General features: G+C 37.9%; 1 protein-coding gene across 2 annotated transcripts; it reads right to left on the minus strand.

Moving 5' to 3' along the window:
* Positions 1-4,686: 4,686 nt before the first annotated feature.
* Positions 4,687-21,440, minus strand: smpd2a (sphingomyelin phosphodiesterase 2a). 2 transcript variants are annotated; one of them, XM_048178339.1, is made up of 11 exons: positions 21,203-21,440; positions 20,853-20,932; positions 17,975-18,071; positions 17,488-17,564; positions 14,651-14,744; positions 11,337-11,426; positions 11,124-11,206; positions 10,907-11,039; positions 10,715-10,819; positions 8,405-8,558; positions 4,687-5,501 (listed from the first exon to the last, which is right to left on the minus strand). In XM_048178339.1, the coding sequence occupies exons 2-11, from the start codon at positions 20,924-20,926 to the stop codon at positions 5,104-5,106; spliced, it is 1,305 nt and encodes a 434-aa protein (XP_048034296.1). In that variant the 5' UTR covers positions 20,927-20,932; positions 21,203-21,440; the 3' UTR covers positions 4,687-5,103. The 2 variants fall into 2 exon arrangements, with proteins under 2 accessions (XP_048034296.1, XP_048034295.1); XM_048178338.1 differs by having other exon boundaries at positions 20,853-20,975.
* Positions 21,441-22,200: the final 760 nt, after the last annotated feature.

A 22,200-nucleotide genomic window follows, 5' to 3' on the forward strand; every position in this document is an offset into this window, starting at 1 on the left:
TGGACAATAAATATATGAATATAACAGCTTGATTTTGCAGTGTTGTCTAATGTCCATTGAAGCAAAAGTGTCCAAAAGTGGGAATTATGCGATAATGGACACAGCAGATCATAAGATCATTATGTTTGTAGCGTGATCCATTAAAACGTACAATATAGCTTATTTCAGTTCAGATCTAGATATTATTATTATTACTCCACTAGGTCTGAAATATATTGTTCGCTGCAAACATGATGATCTTAAATTAATTAATTATTAATTTACTATTAATAAATGTGTAAAGTTTCATAAAATGAAAATGCTCAATAAAGTAGGCTAACTGCGTCACCTCAGATGGATGAATGGTTGGATTCCACAACTGGTAAAATAAAACATATATAAGACAATACAACATTTACTGTAGGAGCCATACAATTTACTGGTGACTTAATTTAAAAAACTGTTCTACTGTGCTTCTGATTTGGCAGTGAAATTCACCGATTTTGGGTGCATAAGATGTGAAGGATTCAATGGTCCAGTTAGTATTTTCACCCCATAATGGTGGCCGCGCTACCGGAGCGCCATCTAGTGACTGTTGCCTAAAAAGTATCAGAGTGTCACCTCTTGGGTTCTAAGCTCTTTGTTGACCAGGAAATTACAGTGGGTACGGAAAGTATTCAGACCCCCTTAAATAAATTTTTCACTCTTTGTTATATTGCAGCCATTTGCTAAAATCATTTAAGTTCATTTTTCTCATTAATGTACACACAGCACCCCATATTGACAGAAAAACACAGAATTGTTGACATTTTTGCAGATTTATTAAAAAAGAAAAACTGAAATATCACATGGTCCTGAGTATTCAGACCCTTTGCTGTGATACTCTTATATTTAACTCAGGTGCTGTCCATTTCTTCTGATCATCCTTGAGATGGTTCTACACCTTCATTTGAGTCCAGCTATGTTTGATTATACTGATTGGACTTGATTAGGAAAGCCACACACCTGTCTATGTAAGACCTTACAGCTCACAGTGCATGTCAGAGCAAATGAGAATCATGAGGTCAAAGGAACTGCCTGAAGAGCTCAGAGACAGAATTGTGGCAAGGCACAGATCTGACCAAGGTTACAAAAAAATTTCTGCTGCACTTAAGGTTCCTAAGAGCACAGTGGCCTCCATAATCCTTAAATGGAAGATGTTTGGGACGACCAGAACCATTCCTAGCGCTGGCCGTCCGGCCAAACTGAGCTATCGGGGGAGAAGAGCCTTGGTGAGAGAGGTAAAGAAGAACCCAAAGATCACTGTGGCTGAGCTCCAGAGATGCAGTCGGGAGATGGGAGAAAGTTGTAGAAAGTCAACCATCACTGCAGCCCTCCACCAGTCGGGGCTTTATGGCAGAGTGGGTCTGACGGAAGCCTCTCCTCAGTGCAAGACCCATGAAAGCCTGCATGGAGTTTGCACCTGAAAAAAACACCTGAAGGACTCAAAGATGGTGAGAAATAAGATTCTCTGGTCTGATGAGACCAAGATAGAACTTTTTGGCCTTAATTCTAAGCGGTATGTGTGGAGAAAACCAGGCACTGCTCATCACCTGTCCAATACAGTCCCAACAGTGAAGCATGGTGGTGGCAGCATCATGCTGTGTGGGGGTGTTTTTCAGCTGCAGGGACAGGACGACTGGTTGCAATCGAGGGAAAGATGAATGCGGCCAAGTACAGGGATATCATGGATGAAAACCTTCTCCAGAGTGCTCAGGACCTCAGACTGGGCCGAAGGTTTACTTTCCAACAAGACAATGACCCTAAGCACACAGCTAAAATAACGAAGGAGTGGCTTCACAACAACTCCGTGACTGTTCTTGAATGGCCCAGCCAGAGCCCTGACTTAAACCCAATTGAGCATCTCTGGAGAGACCTAAAAATGGCTGTCCACCAACGTTTACCATCCAACCTGACAGAACTGGAGAGAATCTGCAAGAAGGAATGGCAGAGGATCCCCAAATCCAGGTGTGAAAAACTTGTTGCATCTTTCCCAAAAAGACTCATGGCTGTATTAGATCAAAAGGGTGCTTCTACTAAATACTGAGCAAAGGGTCTGAATACTTAGGACCATGTGATATTTCAGTTTTTCTTTTTTAATAAATCTGCAAAAATGTCAACAATTCTGTGTTTTTCTGTCGATATGGGGTGCTGTGTGTATATTAATGAGGAAAAAAATTAACTTAAATAATTTTAGTAAATGGCTGCAATATAACAAAGAGTGAAAAATTTAAGGGGGTCTGAATACTTTCCGTACCCACTGTATAACAGTCAGTGGAAGAAAATGGAGGAAGTCAAAAATCAGCCACAGAATCAAGAGCACCCATGGCCAACAGTTCATCTGATGATGAAGATTTTTTCGCTTCTTTGAAACAGACAACACATGAAGCCAGCAAAGAGTTGGATGGATATCTGGCCTGTGTTTCAGACACCAGTGTTTCAGGCACTGCAGGATTGATTTTTAGCCCCAAAAGAGCTAGGCTTGACACTCACAATTTTGACAATCAGCTTCTGCTTAAGTTAAATCCGAGGTTTTGCAACTTTGAGTAGCATGTTGCATACTGGCATTAGGTAGTAGTCTTATAGTTTGATAATTAAATACAATTAAACACAAACAGTTCTAAAGGAGGATAAAACTTTGTATGTGGTTCATTCACTTCATGTTTTTAGAGATTAAAAGCTTAAACAAGAATCTCTAGTTTTCATTCTTGCTGTTACTTTTACTTTTTTAATACTCAAGTACAATTTTAATGTAGTACTTTTTTACTTTTACTCGAGTATGATCCTGGACAGATACTTTTACTTTTAATTGAGTAAAATTTTCACTCAGTACTTGTACTTTCACTTGAGTAACATTTTTGAGTACTTTTTACACCTCTGCGCTGGAGCGATTGCGTAACACACGCCTCACGAACAGAGGAACTTTTATTATGCTGCAGTCGCCGGCGCCGCTTTCGCTCTTCCAGTCATGAGTATGAGGTAACGCAGCTCTGTTTATTATATACATTTGAGTGTTTTGAAAATGATGTTATAATGTTCGCTCGGCGGCTGCTGCGAGACACTTGTTGCACACTGCAGTAGAAATTAGATTTAAACAATAAGACTAAACGTGTTGAGCTATAGGCCTATAACAACAATTCGTTATCTGTCTACAAATATATCAAAACAGTTGTTCCCTTGTCTATTAAAACATGTAAATATTAAAGCGTCTTTGGTGTTTTCATGGTTTCTACAAAATAAAACCGGAAACCGAGGGTAACGCGGGTATGACGCAATTGACAGGCGACTCCTCACACATCCCGGAGCCTTGGTTAAAATTGAAATTTTCTCACGATTTAATACATTTGCAAAGATTTCAAACAAAAACTTCTTTCATGTTGTCATTATGGGGTATTTGTTTGTTGAATTTAGAGGAAAATAATTAATTTAATCCCTTTTGGAATAAGGCTGTAACAAAATGTGGAAAAAGTGAAACGCTGTGAATACTTTCTGGATGCACTATATATAATTAAATATGTAATGTTATATAATTTAATAATATAAATATCAATATCATTATATAAATATATTAACCTAAATATGTTATTTGTCAACTACTCATTATTACCCAACATGTAAGAAACGCATTACCTGTTTACTACCTTCAAATTTACTGAAAGCAGAAGTTGTTGCTGCGGTTTGTGTTTTAACTGGAACCAGTTTAGAGTTTCACTGGAACCAGATGAAAGCTAAAAATGAAACTGCTTGAAAAATTGTCAAAGGAATGAAGGGTGTAGGGCTCAAAAAAAAAAAAAAAAAAACTAAAAAAGGTAAAGGTAAATTCAAACTCCGAGCCTCCTGTACCCATTCTGTGATGCCAAACAACTTTCCTGTGCAAAGGATCATGGGGGCCCAAAGTGTCCATCAGTTGTACCCTTCGAAATCCTTCATTCTGAAGGGCCCTTTGAAGTGGCCAGTTTTGAGCACTTCGGTTTGGAACGACCCTTCAATATGGCGGCCATGATTGTTTTCACTCCGAAGTGCCCTTCGGAGGGCGATATATCCCATTTGGAAAGCACCGTAGATCTACAATAACATCATGTTTACCCACAATGCCTCTGCCCTTACTCATGATTTCTCTCAACATAGGGGCAGGAGAGATGTCAGTCAATAAATGTGAAAACACAGTAAATTGCGTTACTTATTTGAAAAAGTAACTCAGTAACTATTTTTGTTACTATAGTAACTATTTTGTAAATTTTAAAGTAATGCATTACTTTACTAGTTACTTTAAAAAGTAACTATGATGTAATTATTATGTGACTCTTATTATGCAATTGGCATTATCCCCAACACTGCACGTAATCGGACTACTTTTTCATTGATTACATTATTACATGTTATTCTCACTTTTTTCTTATTCCGTTGTGGATAAGTCAAATAAACCACTGCTAATATGACTTTTGCTGGTAAAATGTTACATCTACAGCAAATATTCCATCAACAGAGAATCTGGATCTTAAAATATTTGGAAATTCATGTGCTACTATTTGCCAAATACTGTTGTTATGTGACTGACATCTCTACTGGCCCTTTCACCAGCATTTGTGCTCTTGCATACAAGAGCAAGAGCACTATCTTGTGGAAAGAAAGGGAATTATTTACAAAACCCTCCAGTAAATATGAAAATACTTTAGAACAGTGATTTATTTATTCATGATTAAGATGAATTGACATTCAAACAGTGTTTATAATACCTAAAATGTGGTGCCACTAATACTTCAACAACAAATCGTTAAAAAAATCGTCTCTTTCGAGTTACATTAAAATATCAGTAAGCAGTGTCTTGACAAGCATAGACAAGCACAGAACTGAATAACTCATGAACACAAACAGGGCTTTCCATTCAAGCCTTCAAGATTTTGAGTTGTCAAAATGCAAAAGAGCAGCAGCTCTGTAATGATTAATGCCTCCATTCACTGAGGTGAGGTAGGTATAGCCTCAGAGCACTGATCTCGGGTCAGCTCTTCAAGTTATATCCTAACAGCTATTATGTAACATTGAGGTACAGTAACCTGATCCAGGACCAGCACTTAGGGGTCAACCTTATTCCTCCCGTTTAAAGGGTCTCGAGGGCTGGAGCTCTGGAGAGCCGTCGGAGGATGAAGATCCAGACACTCTACATCCTGTCGGTTTAGTCTGGAGCTCGTCTGAGGTCAGCAGCATCTGGTCTTCAGTCTCTTTCAGGACTTTGATGTGTGTGGTGAAAAGCAGGTAGAGTAGAGCTCCAGAGAGGAGTGTGCCCATGCACACAGCTCCCAGAAACCCTGCGGTGCTGAAGGAGGAGTGGCATAGGCAGGGCAGGAGCACCAGCAGCAGAAGCAGCAGAGTGCCGCACATCAGATGCACTGATTTGTCCCGCAGGGCCTCTGTTTGACGCAGGCCTTCCTTCACCACCGCACGCGCCTCTGCGGTCACGTCCATCCGCTCTGATACGGGAGGTGCTGGAGGATACAGAATAAAAACATTCAACATAGAAGTTGATTTTATTGAAATTACAATAATTTAATTTCACTCTCTGGTGTTTATTTCTATATGACTGCTGATTAAAGTTTGGGGCTGGTAAGATTTTTTTCAATTTAGTCTCTTTGGACCGTTTACACAAAAAATAACGACTTTTCAACAATATATGGCTGATTTCAAAACATTGCTTTGAATCTTTTGTTTCGAATCAGTGGTTCGGATCACGTGTCAAACTGCTGAAATCACGTGACTTTGGTGCTCAGAACCACTGATTTGAAACAAAAGATTCGAAGCAGTGTTTTGAAATCGGCCATCACTAGATATTGTTGCTTTTTTTTTTTTTTTGCCGCACTAAAAGTATTCTTTAAGTCGCTTTATAATATTAAGGTAGAACCACTGTTCTCACATGAACTGTTTTAAATATGTCTTTAGTAGCTTTCTGGGCACTGAAAGTGTAAATTAACTTGCTGGCAATAGAGACCACATTGAGCCACTGGATTTCATCAAAAATATCTTAATTTGTGTGAATATCTTAATTCATTCTGAAGATGAACAAAGGTCTCATGAATAACATGAGGGTGAGTAATAAATGACATTATTTTCATTTTTGGGTGAACTAACCCTTTAAGCTTTTTTGGAGGACCCCCTGAAGCCTTGTTTCTTATTGGACAAAGGAAAGTTGGTGTAAATTATCAAAGGAAAGCTACATTATTAGTAAATTGTCTTAAAATTGTATATATGACTTCCATCACGTGGTATTTGACCCAAGGCTGTGCAGAAGAATCACACAAATGTATGAAATTCATATTGTAGCTACTGGAATGATGAATATCACAAAATATCATATCCAACAGCATCATTAAAACATGAAGAAGGAAAATAATTTTTACCAAAATGCCATTGCTGATTTCAGTCGGGTCTCATAAGAAACCGTAATCATTGGTGAGATGGTAAAATAATAAGAAATGTACAACCCAAACTAAACTACTGTTCAAAAGTTCGGAGACATTAAATGTTTTTTGTTTGTTTGTTTGTTTTGAAAGAAATTAATACTTTCATTCTGCAAGGATGCATTAAAATGATCAAAAGTGACAGTAAAGACATTTATAATGTTACAAAAGATTTCTATTTTAAACAAATGCTGCTCCTTTGAACACGGTTTCCTGCATTGGTTCCCTATTAAACATTGCATACAAAAATCTTGCTACTTACTTACAAAGCACTCAATGGTTTAGCTCCCCAGTACCTGAGCGAGCTCTTATCGCATTATAGTTCTTCACGTCTATTGCGATCTCAGAATTCAGGCCAGTTGATGATACCTAGAATATCAAAATCAACCGCAGGCGGTAGATCCTTCTATTTGGCAACTAAACTTTGGAACAACCTTCCTAGCATTGTTCAGGAAGCAGACACACTCTGTCAGTTTAAATCTAGACTAAAAACACATCTCTTTAACCTGGCATATACAACACATTATCAATTTCTATTATTCAACATCAGTTAAATGAGTGTTAGGCTGCAAAAATTAGATCAGCCGGAACCGGGAACACTTCCTATAACACCAGATGTACTCGTTACCATCAGAATAAGAATGACATCTACTCTAATATAAGTCTCTCTGTTTATCCCAAGATTTACCGTAGTCAGCCCTGATCCGGGCCGTATCCAGATCAGATGGTGGACCTGCGCCTAGACACGACCAAAACACAGCCCTGAATGTCAGCGGAGACCTTGTCTACTAGAACAATCCCCTGTGAAGGCCTCACCGACATGACAGCCATCAGCATCAGCATCAGCAGAGACCACAAGAACCACACAAGTCCTCCGCATAGACCCTATGGCCAGTTTCGGCATCATACCGGCATGATCATAATGACACCATGTTCATTCATTCGTTGGCCAGAGGAGAACTGGCCCCCTGACTGAGCCTGGCTTCTCCCAAGGTTCTCCATTCTGTCACCTGATGGAGTTTTGGGTTCTTGCCACTGTCACTTCTGGCTTATTTAGTTGGGGACACTTGATATTCAGCAGTATTATTGATCTGACTGTACTGATGCTGTTGTTTGAGAACTGAACTGAGCTGGACGATGATATCATTTTTTGCAGAACTGCTTTATAGATGAACATGAACTAATTAAATAATTGATGAGTTCTTTACAACGGAACTTGCATCACTGAACTAACTTGAACTGCATTTTTCAGCCTGAAAATTGCAGTTCATTTTTCCTCTTATCACTGTAAAGCTGCTTTGAAACAATATGTATTGTAAACAAAGTGCTATATAAATAAAGGTGACTTGATTTGATTTTCCATAAAAATAAATAGCAGCACAACTCTTTTCATCATTGATAATAATAATAATAATAAATGTTTCTTGAGCATCAAATCATCATCATATTAGAATGATTTCTGAAGGATCATGCGACACCAAAGACTGGAGTAATGATGCTGAAAATTCAGCTTTGATCACAGGAATAAATTACATATTCAAATAGAAAACAGCTATTTTAATTGTAATAAAATTTCACAATATTACTGTTTTTACTGTTTTTAATCAAGTAAACGCAAGCCTTGGTGAGCATAAAGACTTCTTTCCAAAAAAAAAAAAAAAAATCGTACAGACTCCAAAATCTTGAACTGTAACGTAAAAATAATCAAAAAGATCAACCCCTAAACACAACTATGATTATAATCAGAAAAAAAAAAAAAAAAAACAATTATAAAAGTTGCATGTTTTCCAACAGTTTAAGCTGTACAATATCATACCTTCTCGGACCAACAATAGAACTGTCATGAGAGTGTGTTGGCAGTATGCACTACAGCTGATCTGATACTGATCTGAAATGATCCCTTGTGCGGTTCCGAGCAGTATGTAAGTACTCACCATTCCTCCATCCATGCTGTCTGCTGTCCTCTGACCGGAGCAGGGCCAGTTCAGCAGTCAGGGCCTCATGGTCAGAGTATGGGAAGGGTTTATCAGCCACTGAACCCTTGGTAGTGGACAGGGACTCACATTTCATGTTCACTTTCTGGGAGCCCTTCACAAGAAGAAGAAACAAACACTAATGTTAAATATGTTATATGGAAGAGCAGCAAGGATACTTTACCATCACGGTTCAGTGCATATAGTCAGCCACAAGCGATCTACACTCCAATCCACGCACTGTAATGCAATGCTGTTTGCTAACCGCCACAACAGTAAAAAGATCAGAAGAAGAAGAGATGATCTATGCATAGATATGTTTACGTGTAATCTCTCAATCAGTGTTTCAACCACAAAAAGACAAATCAGCTTGAGAATCAGCTTGAGAATAATAAATCAGCTTGAGAATAATATCTCACTTAGCATTGGAATGTTCCACTGCAGACCAGGAACACCCCACAAGAGCTGCAGTTTTGAAGATGCTCTGACCCAGTTGTCAAGCCATCACAATTTGGCCTTTGTCAAACTCGCGCAAATCCTTATGCTTGCCCATTTTTCCTGTTTCTAACACATCAACTTTGAGGACAAAATGTTCACTTGCTGCCTAATATATCCCACCCACTAACAGGTGCTGTGATGAAGAGATAATCAGTGTTATTCACTTCATCTGTCAGTGCTCATAATGTTATGCCTGATCGGTGTATATATATATATATATATATATATATATATATATATATATATATATATATATATATTTCTAATCAAGGTGATAAAATGTTGTGTAGCAAAAATGAGTACACCCTCCTATAAGTTACTAAATAAATGAAATCAAAATTTTCTGGTGTAAGTTTAAGGCAATGTTTGATCAACATGTAAGTATGTTGAACCAAAACATTTAAAGAGAAGTAATTAAAGAGACAACAATGGAATCACTTGGTAAAGAACTGTCAGGAGACTTATTTCTTAGCACAAAAGAGGACAGTGGTACAAGAGGATTACCAAATCATTGTTTTAAGTGTGAAAATATAGCAAAAGTAACACAGAAATTCAAAAACAATGGACTTGTGACAAGGCCGCTGAAATAATCAGGCCTTCATTTTAAGCTTTCATTTAGTGATGAGGGATTTATTTTTTATTTATTTTTTGCTACACAAAGAGCAGGAGAAATACCAAGCGAGTGTCTCAGAGCCAGCAAAAGCTATGAAAAGAGTGAGTGTTTATCTCACAGAGTAAGATGCAGCCTGCAGAAATGACATGCATGGTTGTTGTTCTCACTGGAACTACCTACTGTAGCCAAAGCACAAAAGTCAGTTAGCCATTTCCAAAGCCCATATTTCCAAAATATAGATTCTGGGAATCAATACTCTGGTCTCATGAGACCAAATCAATCATTTTGGATCTAACAGCATCCAAAATGTTATGGTGTTGCTAGAGGAGGAGTACAGTGAGAAGTGCCTGGTTCCCACAGTAAAGTTCAGTGGTGTGGGGGATTCTGTAGAGATGAGTTGAGCAACACTCCCCATTAAAGATCAGGGCATTTAAGGAGCTCATCATCCAGGAGCTAAACAGGACAGATATGACAATTTGTCATAAACTTGTACACTTCATGCCAAGAAGGGTCAGAACAGTATATTCAAAATTATGGAGGGCATACTAAGTACTAGAATATTATACATTTGTTGAATTAAATCTAGGGTGTACTAATTTCTGCAATCCTTCATTTAAACAAAACTGGCTAATTTACTTATTTTATGGCTAGTAATGACATATATTTCTCAGTTTTTATTATGTATATGTGTAATACATTTTAGTTTTACCATCTTTCCATGAATTGTATTAGTGTACTCATTTATGCTGTGCACTGTATATATATATATATATATATATATATATATATATATATATATATATAATGAGTTGTACATGTATTTGTCCCGAACGGTCATGGTTCGGTGCATACAGTCAGATGATGATTACAGTCAGTCACAGGCGATCTACACTCCAATCCAGAAGGGGGCGCATGCAGTAATGCAATGTTGTTTGCTAACCGCCAACACCAGGAAAAGAGCAGAAATGTTCTATTCTTTCATTTGATATATTGCATGTTCAGATATTCATACAAAAAATATTCTGGGGCCATGAAAGTTTCATGAAAATGATCAAAAATACTGGCAGTTGTTGGCAACTTTTTTTTTTAAAAACGCTGGCGGGGAAAGAGTTAATTTATCATAAATAATATTATACTATTCTTTTTTTAAATTAATTTACCTTGATGAGTATGTAGTCAATCCTGATGCCCTTCTCAAAAGGAATAAGGTCTTGCTTCTTTGTGAAGTGATTGTCTGCTATCAGCGTGTGTCCATCTTCACAGCCCTGCCGAGATCAACAGAAAGTGATTCTTCTAATAAAAACAGGACACACAAACAAACTGAATATGCATGTAAAAGGAAGTAAGCTCACATCAAACATGTCTGTTTCAGTAAAGCAGTCTCTGAGCCCAGTGTGGGATCTAAGGAGACGGTTTCCAAGGTCCTGAGGATGCATGTTCAGATCCCCTCCCAGAATCACCAAGTCTGCTCCACAGGACGTGTGGCTAAAGAGGCCATACGGTATGAGTTTCCTAAGGTATGTGACCTTTTTTCTCTAGAACACTCTTACAAAACGCACTTTCTCTTACCGCACAAACTGCAGCAGTTCCCAGGACTGCACTATTCTGTGGGGTAGGTATTCATCTTCAGCCCTGGAGTACTCTGCATGCAACTGAGAGCAAAACAGTATCATTACTAAAGGTGCATTGTCTCCAGTTACTCACAAATAAACCCAGCTGAGCATGAAGAACACACTTCAGAACCTATTAAATCCAGATCAGACTTCAGAGACAGTGACTTACATGAGTGACATAGACGTGTGCCTTTAACCCAAAAACGTCAACAATGACCAATCCAACTGCTTTGCCTCCAAACCAGTCGCCATGGCGCAGCTGAGATGAACACACACAGACACACACACACACACACACACACATCATGTAATTCCATCAGTATAAAGAAACAAAACACATATCAGGTTACTTTACCAAATCTAGTCACATTATGTCCCTTGTGAAAAAGAAGTACACTTTGGCATACTTTTAAAAAGAGTGCTTATTACAGAAATAATATACTTTAAAAGAATTTACATGTGAACTGAATGTAATGTTTTCGGACACCCAGACACTAAACTTAAGAGCGCTTTTTGACCCACTTAAGTACATCTTTATATGTAATTTCATAATTACTTTTATTGAAATATGGCTTAAAGTGTACTGTGGAATGTAAGAATTTTTGATAAATTAAAATATACTTTAATGTCATTTATATTGAAATTTGTTTGTCATGTATTTAATTAAATATATTTGTAATTACACATTTGTAATGGAGTTACAATAATTATATTTAAAATATATTAACTTTAAATGTAATATCAGATAACATTACAGTTAAATTATAATCAAGTACTTTACATGTGCTTTAGTATGTTAGTCAACACATCAAAATAAGTGTACTTTAAAGCATGACAAAAGATTACTAAAACAATGGTTTTAAATGTACTTTAAAGTGAAACTTAATTTGACATTATTACAAAGTTAAATTCTTAAAAGTGTACATAAGTGTATTAAGAAACAGTCATGAAAGTGTACTTGCCTTTTATTTCATTAATATATTATCTGCAAGTACAGTGTTTTTAAATATACTGGTAACACTTTATTTTAAGGTGTCATTGTTACAGTCTGTGTAAGTTATACATTTAAAGGTGCCCTAGATTCAAAAATTGAATTTACCTCGGCATAGTTGAATAACAAGAGTTCAGTACATGGAAGTGACATACAGTGAGTCTCAAACACCATTGTTTCCTCCTTCTTATATAAATCTCATTTGTTTAAAAGACCTCGGAAGAACAGGCGAATCTCAACATAACATAGACTGTTACGTAACAGGTCGGGGTGTACGCCCCCAATATTTGCATATGCCAGCCCATGATCCCAACATTATGAAAGGCATTACACAAGGTAAATACACAAGGGCAGGCAGTATTAACGTCTGGATGTGCACAAGCTGAATCATCAGACTAGGTAAGCAAGCAAGAACAATAGCGAAAAATGGCAGATGGAGCAATAATAACTGACATGATCCATGATAATCATGATATTTTTAGTGATATTTGTAAACTGTCTTTCTAAATGTTTCGTTAGCATGTTGCTAATGTACTGTTAAATGTGTTTAAAGTTACCATCGTTTCTTACTGTATTCATAGAGACAAGAGCCGTTATTATTTTCATTATTAAACACTTGCAGTCTGTATAATTCATAAGCACAACTTCATTCTTTATAAATCTCTCCAACAGTGTAGCATTAGCCGTTAGCCACGGATCACAGCCTCAAATTCATTCAGAATCAAATGTAAACATCCAAATAAATACAATACTCACATAATCCGATGCATGCATGCAGCATGCATGACGAACACTTTGTAAAGATCCATTTTGAGGGTTATATTAGCTGTGTGAACTTTGTTTATGCACTGTTTAAGGCAAGCGCGAGCTCCGGGGGCGGAGAGCGCGCGATTTAAAGGGGCCGCAACCTGAATCGGCGCATTTCTAATTATTGCCCCAAAATAGGCAATTAAAAAAATTAATTTAAAAAAAGATCTATGGGGTATTTTGAGCTGAAACTTCACAGACACATTCAGGGGACACCTTAGACTTATATTACATCTTGTAAAAAACATTTCGATGGCACCTTTAAGTACTGAGTAATAATTAACTACATGTACTTACTATATGATTGATGGTTAAGATTAGGGTTAGTTGCATGTAATTATGCACAATATATAGTTATTACTATAGTAACTACATGTAACACATGTAACAAGGACACTGTAAAATAAAGTGTTACCAAGTATACTTTTAAGATTTGAAGTACACTACAAGTGCACATTCAGTACAAATAAGTACACTTCTTTTTCACAAGGGGTATCAGTAACACTTTATTTTGATGGTCCCTTTTGAACATTCTACTGACTACAAGTAACTCTGCACATGCAACTACAACTTCTAACCTTAACCCTACCAGTCTACTTATACTCTACATTACTTATAGTCATAAGAATGTCTAAAAGGGACCATCAAAATAAAGTGAAACTGAGATATCATTTTACGTCTTTACTATAATAAGCTTCAGACACATGTATGTTATAAATAAATTTCTAAATTCTGATGTAATGTTTGGCCAAGGCTTTTCTTAGGGTGCTTTCACACTTGCTTCGACTGCCTGGTTCAAAAACAAATTTGTTTGAATTTTTGCGCAGACTTTTGCTGGCAATTTACAGTCCGGACAAGCTGACACTAGTTGCCGAAAGTGAGAAGCCAGTCTGCATATTTGATTTTGATTTGCTTAGAAAATCGCATAGTTTGTGATGGTCACAGACTCCAATTTTTTTAGTTTCAGATTACGATTTCATCCAGTTAGAGGATATCAAACATGTTTGATATTTTGCGCCGATTGTAGAACACATACGCTGCATCCGAATTTGCCTACTTCCATACTATATAGTAGGCAAAAAACAGTATGTGAGCTGAGTAGTATTTCCGAATTCATAGTATTCATAAAAGAAGGCGAAAAGTACCCGGATGACATACTACTTCCAGCAAGATTCTGAAGTGTGCATCTGATGGACACTTTACTATCCCATGAGGCCACAGGAGAGGATTTATAAATGGAAGTGAAGTGATGATGATGCTGGTAGATCACATGACAATGACAAAATGGTGGATGTAGTAGGTCTAAATTTCATTCATACTACACATTCATACTAAGTTTCAAACAAAATGTAGTATCTAGATGTACAAAGGCCACACACACACACACACACACACACACAGTGATAAGCAAGCAGTAACGTTCAGTCAGCAGCTCACTATCATAAAATTAACCTTGACAGGGTGATCAGAACCCCAACGTGGAGACGTATTGCACAACATTAACCAACTAAATAAATAAATTAAATGGACATTAAATATTAATTTTGAGATAATAATGAACTAGCACAGCTACAGTGAAGAAATCACTACCTGGGACAAAAAGTCAATAATAGTTTAGCATTATTATACAAAAAAATCTGATGCAGATTGACCAATCAGAATGAGGATATCCTGAAATAACTTACCATATATGGGTAGCCATTGAGAGAGTACTGGTAGAGCAGAGCATCCTGGATCCTGTGTTTGGAGAACACAGCCAGACCACTGCCAATGACTCCACTGTAAAAACAACACTTTATCAGATACTAGAACATCCAGCTACAAAATAACATTGTCCTTTAAGTATCTCTCGTCTACACACATTCAGCTGAATATAGACCAGCAAGCAGGCAGCTGCACTCATTTTTTGAGTATTAAGTAGGGAGACTAATCAAGTGTCTATATTACAGTCATTACTGCTCTCATTCTGTTTTGAGTCTATGAGAGTCTAGTTAAGTCTAGTTTTGTAGCGTTAACTGTAGATACAATAGTACTGCTTCCTAGATAGGTTAGATGATTACAAATTCTGCCAATTCAGCTGTATAGATTGCATGCCTTAATGTCAATGCTTTTTTTCTTGTCTCATAATGATAGGGATAAGAGTCGACCTGAAGATACTCAGTACATGATGGAATATTCAATCAGATATCTGAAAATAAAACTTAAATTTTTTAAAGGTACAGTAAGTGATTTCTGAGAAACACTGTTGATATCTGAAATCAACCCAAACAAACACACCTTCTCATGATGGGGAGGCTCCACCCCCAAAATGTACGAACAAAGCAATGCAAGAGTGGATGTCTCTTTATCATAGCAGAAGCGAAGCAAAATAAACCTTGGCGAAAAATGAAGCGAAGATGGCGAACTAATGACAAAGAAGAACAAAAAATGAAGTTTATACAAGCAAAAGTTAGTTGTTAGTTCGCAAGTAGCACACACTCAAAACCAATGTTACGTCTGGAGTAGAAATAACTCAACCTCTGCGTCCGTTTTCAGGCCTTCCTGCTTCGATCTCTCCAGCGCTGGAAAGCTTTTCTAATATTAACACGGGTCCTAAAGCTCTTGCCTGATCATACGTGATATTCCTCTGAGCTTTTCTCTTTTGTAATGTCTCTCAGCCATCTCTCTTTCTACAGTCTTTCTTCAAATCTCCTTCTTGCTCACTCTCTCTCTCCTCCCCCATCATGAGTGGACACGCCACCCTATTGCTGATTTGGCTCACGTTCTCTCTCCTCCCCCATCATGAGAGAACACGTCCCCTACTGCTAATTGGCTCACTCTCTCTCTCCACCCCCATCATGAGTGGACACGCCCCCTATTGCTAATTGGCTCACTCTGTACCCTCCCCCATCATGAGGACACGCCCCCTACTGCTGACTGGCTCGCTCACTCTCTCTCTCTCTCTCTCCTCCCTCATCATGAGTGAACACGTCCCCTGTTGTTGATTGACTCACTCTCTCTCTCCTCCCCCATCATGAGTGGACACGCCCTCTACTGCTAATTGGCTCAATCTCTCTCTCTCCTCCCCCATCATGAGTGGACACGCCCTCTACTGCTGATTGGCTCACTCTCTCTCTCTCCTCCCTCATCATGAGTGGACACGCCCTCTAATGCTGATTGGCTCACTCTCTCTTTCTCTCCTCCCCCATCATGAGTGGACACGCCCTCTATTGCTGATTGGCTCACTCTTTCTCTCTCCTCCCTCATCATGAGTGAACACGCCCCCTATTGCTAATTGGCTCACTCTCTCTCTCCTCCCCCATCATGAGTGACACGCCCCCTATTGCTGATTGGCTCACGTTCTCTCCCTCTATTGCTGATTGGCTCACTCTTTGAACACGCCCCCTGCTAATTGGCTCCTCCCTCCCCCATCATGAGAGGACACGCCCCCTACTGCTGATTGGCTCACTCTCTCTCTCTCTCTCTCCTCCCTCATCATGAGTGAACACGCCCCCTATTGTTGATTGGCTCACTCTCTCTCTCCTCCCCCATCATGAGTGGACACGCCCTCTACTGCTGATTGGCTCACTCTCTCTCTCTCTCACTCTCTCTCTCTCTCTCTCTCTCCTCCCCCATCATGAGTGGACACGCCCTCTACTGCTGATTGGCTCACTCTCTCTCTCTCTCCTCCCCCATCATGAGTGGACACGCCCTCTATTGCTGATTGGCTCACTCTTTCTCTCTCCTCCATCATGAGTGGACACGCCCTCTATTGCTGATTGGCTCACTCTCTGTCTCCTCCCCCGTCATGAGTGGACACGCCCCTACTGATTGGCTCTCTCCTCTCCTGTCCTGAGTGGACATGCCCTCCCTACTGCTGATTGGCTACAAGTGTGTTGTGCTGCTCGGTCCGATCCACTTTCAACCGCATTTCTCAGAAATCACTTACTGAATCTTTAAATGGACAGTTCACCCAAAAATAATAGAAAAGTAATAATTTATTCACTTATTCATTTGGTTCCAAAACTGTCTGGCACTAATTTTTTTTTTTTATGAAACACAAAAGGAGAACTTTTGAAGAATGTCCAACCTGCTGTTTTCCAAACAATGAAAGCAGACAGTGAGAAGAGACACAAAATGTCTTTGGTTCTCGTATCTTGTAATGTGACACACCAATTTGTTAGTTCATTATTAGCGAATTATAACTTAAATGTTTGCCTGTTCCTGACAGAATGCTATCATGGGCTTGTGTTTTTTTCCACAGAAGAAAGAAAGTCATACAGGCTTGGACTGACATGAGGGTGAGAAAATGATGACAGAATTTTCATTTTTGGGTGAACTGTCCCTTTAAGTGGGGATTTTATTTCCCGCCTTTTGACCAGGATCTTTTTTTTTTCTTCTCTGCATTACTCTGGAATGTGTGAGAGCGTCGAGCCGTTTGATCACCGATCAGAAGGTTTCAAAGTCTCTTTCAAAATCCCAATTACTTTGAAGTACAAAGCAACATTCAAAGTCCCTCCATGTCACGGTGAGGTGAACTGACCTCTTGAAATAGTGAGTATGAGGATGAGAGGAGGACAGCTTTCCCTTCAGGAAAAGGAAATCTTTTTCACTCCATACCTAGAACAATGTCAAAGATACCTAGATCAGTAAAAAATGAAGTTTATGTATATGTCTAGGTGGCACAGTAAATTTATAAAGACATTTAATAAAAGTTTTTCATATGTGCGTATTGGACAGGAGACTGGAGTAATAATGCTGAAAATTCAGCTTTGATCACAGGAATAAATTACATTTTAAAATACAATCAAGTAGAAAACTGTTATTTTAAATTGAAATAATATTTTACAATATTACAGTTGTATTTTTGATCAAATTAATGCAGCCTTGGTGAGCACAAGGTTGGTTAGGACAAAATGTTATTCGTCCATCAGGGAAATTAAGGCAAAATGAAGTGCTAAAGCCACAAGGGCACTGGGCTGAATCAATCCCTGATGATAAGCGTGTTAAAAGTGCACAGTGCAACCCACTTCTTGTAACAGGGCGATGTCGTGCTGCTCTTTGTCCAGTAACTCCCCAATCATCTCATACCGCTGTGCACAATGTTGACTGAGGAATCGGATTCCCCTGAAAAACACCAAACCACAGTCACTACAGTCTTGTGATCTACCTCGAACCCACATATAAAACCCCAAAAATATGAACTCGCATGCAGTCATTTTCCTACACATATAAACACAGTTGACCGCATCATTCCATCACATGCACGCTTTAATAAACTGATGTGTCATCTAAATCAGAGGAAGTATTGAAAACCACATTTTCTGTCTCAGCTGTACAGTCACAATCTGCATTAATGCGTCTTTGCTGAATTTTCGGCTGTTGTTCCGGAACATGGTGCTGACAGTGCTGGCATCAGCAGAGAAGGAGGCCCACACTGCACGTCATGTGACCGCTGTCCGCTCATGTGCTTTACCCTTCACGCTAACACCTACCAGGAGATGGCTGGTGTATATATATATATATATATATATATATATATGGTCCATTATACAGAATTGGTGCAAACTGCTGTCCCACAACCAAAAACACATTTAAAAAGCATTTAAGTTTCCAAATTTTAGATGTTTACGAAGATCCTTCTATTATCTATTGAATCCCAAAATGATATTTAAAATATCAGTAAGCTTATATATGTAAAATCATCATTTATTGGGTACTTTCAATTGGGAGGTGGCTGTCCTGAACCCTAACCCCTAAATTTCAATTTGTTAAAAAAATGATATTGAAATATTGTTTGCAATTTTTTCCACTGATTTTTTTATATTTTAAAGAGAAGTTAAAAATATCTATTTATTTTATATGTTATTTTTCAATCCTGAAACATTATGTAAAAAAAAAAAAAATGTCCAGCATTTTCATGTCACTACTGAAACAGTGTATGTTTTAGTCCATTGGCTGAGACTGATTTTAACCACACTTCTATATTTTTGATCAGGAAATATTCCTGTGTCTCTCCCTCTCATAGCCTCTCTTTCATAGTAGATAGGTAGCATCATTTTGAGTTAAATGTGTTCAAAATTCTGAAAATCTGTGTGCAACTTTAAGGAACGTCACTACCAAACACTTTTTTTCTTCAATTAAGCAAACTTTTTTGAGTATTATTCCACAAAATGTAGTTTTTATGTGTGTACAACTGTTCAGAACTGTGCAAGCTAACCATGTGCTGATTAGCATCTTTGCGCTAGGCTCAAAAGTATCTAAAACTGTAACTACCGAAATGGTCACAACTGAAACATGGTGAAGTTTCGATTGTGACATCATTGTTTTTGAGTGTTATTCAATAAAATGTAGTTTTGTTCTGTGTACAACTTTTCAGAACTGTGCTAGCTAACCATGTGCTGATTAGCATCTTTGTGCTAGGCTCAAAATAATCTAAAATTGTCACTACCACAACAGTCATGACCGAATCATGTCACTGTTGTTTTGGTAGTGACAAAAGGGAACACAAAATCATTTATTTGGGGGAAATAAACAAAATTTTAGTACAGTTATGCAAATCATTAGTATTTTAATGTGTTTTTAGTATGCGAGTTAAAATTCTGTAATGTTTTATGGTTGCTACCAACACATTACTGTCACTACTGAAAATGTGCAGTCACGGCCGAAACATGGGGTGTTTTGTCAAAAAGAAAGTGTATTGAATTATCAACTAAGATGTTATGATTGTGTTTGGTTCCGTGTATATTCAAACTAATGAATCCTTAACTTTGAAATCAGTGTGATAAACTTTATGCCTTTTACAAAGAACGATTGGATTCAAAATACAACAAATCTCATAAATTACACTTGAAATATCGTTAAAATTGTAATTGTTATTGATTTACTTGTGAAAACTTTTTTTTTTTAAATAGCAAAAAATATATTTACAAGGTAGACATAAACAAAATCTTAATAGGTCAATGTAACCATTCTTATTAAATTATTTATTATTGTGTTTTGGTAGTGACACATTTGGGGAGAGGAAAAATATAACTAAACTTTCTGAAAATACAATATGAGAATTAATTGCACAATTACTAAAAATGTGTGTCTTGGATATTATACAATTTGCATACATACAAAATTTGTGGAAAAATACTTTGTTTCAAGACATTTCCAACCAATTCTGTAGAATGGTCCATATTATTCTGAGCTAACATAAACTAACAATGGACAAGTTGTATTTTTATTAATGTTAACAAAGATTAAAACACTGTCACAAATATTGTTCATTGTTTGTTCATGTTAGTTAAGGCATTAACTTATGTTAACTAATGGAACATTATTGCAAAGTGTTACCAAAAAAAAGTGCATTCAGTTTTAAAAATCCATTACTTTTTAATTTCTGTGACATTTCAAGGCCTAGAAAAACTATTATTAAAGATTATATTATTTTGCTAAAGCTCAGAAACAACTGTGAATGGATGAAGGACCTAAAAAGTGTGATGTACATTTATTTACATTTTAAATAAATGTACATCACACTTAAACATGTGCAACAAACTTTTTTTAAAAAAAACTCCATTCAAATTCAATACAGAGCACTATAATTTACTTTCCTAGTTAAACAGACTTAGCCTACATCACCAACGACACATTCATGCAGATTGATAAAAGAAAAATGACCAAACAAAATGTTTTATTTCGTTAAAGCTCAAATATGAACGAATAATACTCAATTATCTACACTTGTCGACGTGTGCAACAACTCATAAAATATTCATAAACAAATACATGCATAATTAACGAACTAAATAAATACACCGAGCTACTTTTTTGACCCATTTAAACAAGTGAACATTGTTCCGCAGCGCTCATAATATAAACGCGCGCGTCGTTTTGACGCGGAAGCATCATTTGACTCACCAGCAGTTGAGAGAGAAGACGCGCAGTTTGGCGGGCCGCTCTGTTGCCATGGTGCCGCGCAGCTCAGGCTTCATCAGATCCTGCAAGCGCGAGTCATTTGAGTGCGCTTTAAAGCCTAAAGTACTGCACAAACACACACACACACACACGTATCTGGGGGCGGAGCTTAAACTAATCCACAAAGCAGCCAAACTCAGTGACATTTGAAACCCTACGGTTTATTCATTTATTAAAAGTATTTACAATTATATTTTATTTTGATCTATTTTATCTAATGGGTTATACCTACAATAGCTTCACCAATAGGGTTTAAGCATACTTTATAGGCTACTCTTTAGTCGTGTAATTACCTGACTGACACACAAATCGATGCTCCGCGTGCACTACAGTCGCCGCGCGCTCGATAGCTCCCTTTCTGAGCGCGTGACAGTATTCTCTCATTGACTGGTCGATAATCATCATCGTCCCGTCAAATGACCTCCACTGTATCCAGTGTTTCACCTAACATTACACAGCACAAAGCAGCCCATGCGCATGACATACTGTAAACACCCGCATGCATTGTGGGTAATGTAGTCATATCATGAACGCAACTGGGTAGCCACAAGAGATGACTTCAACCATCGAACATTAAATGCAAATGATTTTCATCATTTTGACAGACAATAAATATTGTACCTGCTTCTGAAACATTCCAGTCAATACTGCAAATAGGGATTAGAAGTGAAAAGGTAGAAAATTAGGCTACATTTAAGACTACACCGTGTGAAAACAAACCTGGAAAGAGACATGTGGATTGGGGGAGAAACAAATCTTGTTATACCATGTCACATTAAAATACCATGCGTTACACTTGAAGTCTGAGAACATGAAGGAATTTTTACAGCTCATTCAGTCAAACTGACGGATAAGGATCAGGCTATTTGTAGCACAACCTTATGATTTCAAATGATTTGTTTCAGTGTTTTTGAGACTTCTTTGAAACCGGACGTGCCTCCCATAATTTGAACGCCGTAGCCTTGTCAGGAACAAGGTGGATAGTGAGTTTATGGGCCCTATTTTAACGATCTAAGTGCATGGTCTGAAGCGCAGGTGCACTTAGGGCATGTCCGAATCCACTTTTGCTAGTTTGATGACTGAAAAAATGGTAAGCGCACCAGGCGCATGGGCCAAAAGGGTTGTACCTAGTCTCTTAATGAGTCATGGGTGTGTTTTGGGCGTGACGTGCAATAAACCAATCAGAGTGTCATCTCCCATTCCCTTTAAAAGCCAGTTGCGCTCGCGCCGTGGCGGATTCGCTATTTACATGACAGAATTTGCAAATGGAAAGACTGAACGCCTCCAGAGA

The sequence above is a fragment of the Megalobrama amblycephala genome, linkage group LG24 (genome assembly GCF_018812025.1).
Source record: "Megalobrama amblycephala isolate DHTTF-2021 linkage group LG24, ASM1881202v1, whole genome shotgun sequence".
NCBI lineage: Eukaryota > Metazoa > Chordata > Actinopteri > Cypriniformes > Xenocyprididae > Megalobrama > Megalobrama amblycephala.

What these genes read in the sequence shown, in the direction of transcription:
- smpd2a (XM_048178339.1), bottom strand. Translation starts at nt 20,926, where the DNA reads ATGAAGCCTGAGCTGCGCGGCACCATGGCAACAGAGCGGCCCGCCAAA. An exon ending in TCAATGGCTACCCATATATG is followed by an intron (nt 11,427 to 14,650) that starts GTAAGTTATTTC and finishes TGTTCATCTCAG; the next exon opens with CTGCGCCATGGCGACTGGTT. An exon ending in TTGACTACATACTCATCAAG is followed by an intron (nt 8,559 to 10,714) that starts GTAAATTAATTT and finishes CTTCTTGTGAAG; the next exon opens with GGCTCCCAGAAAGTGAACAT.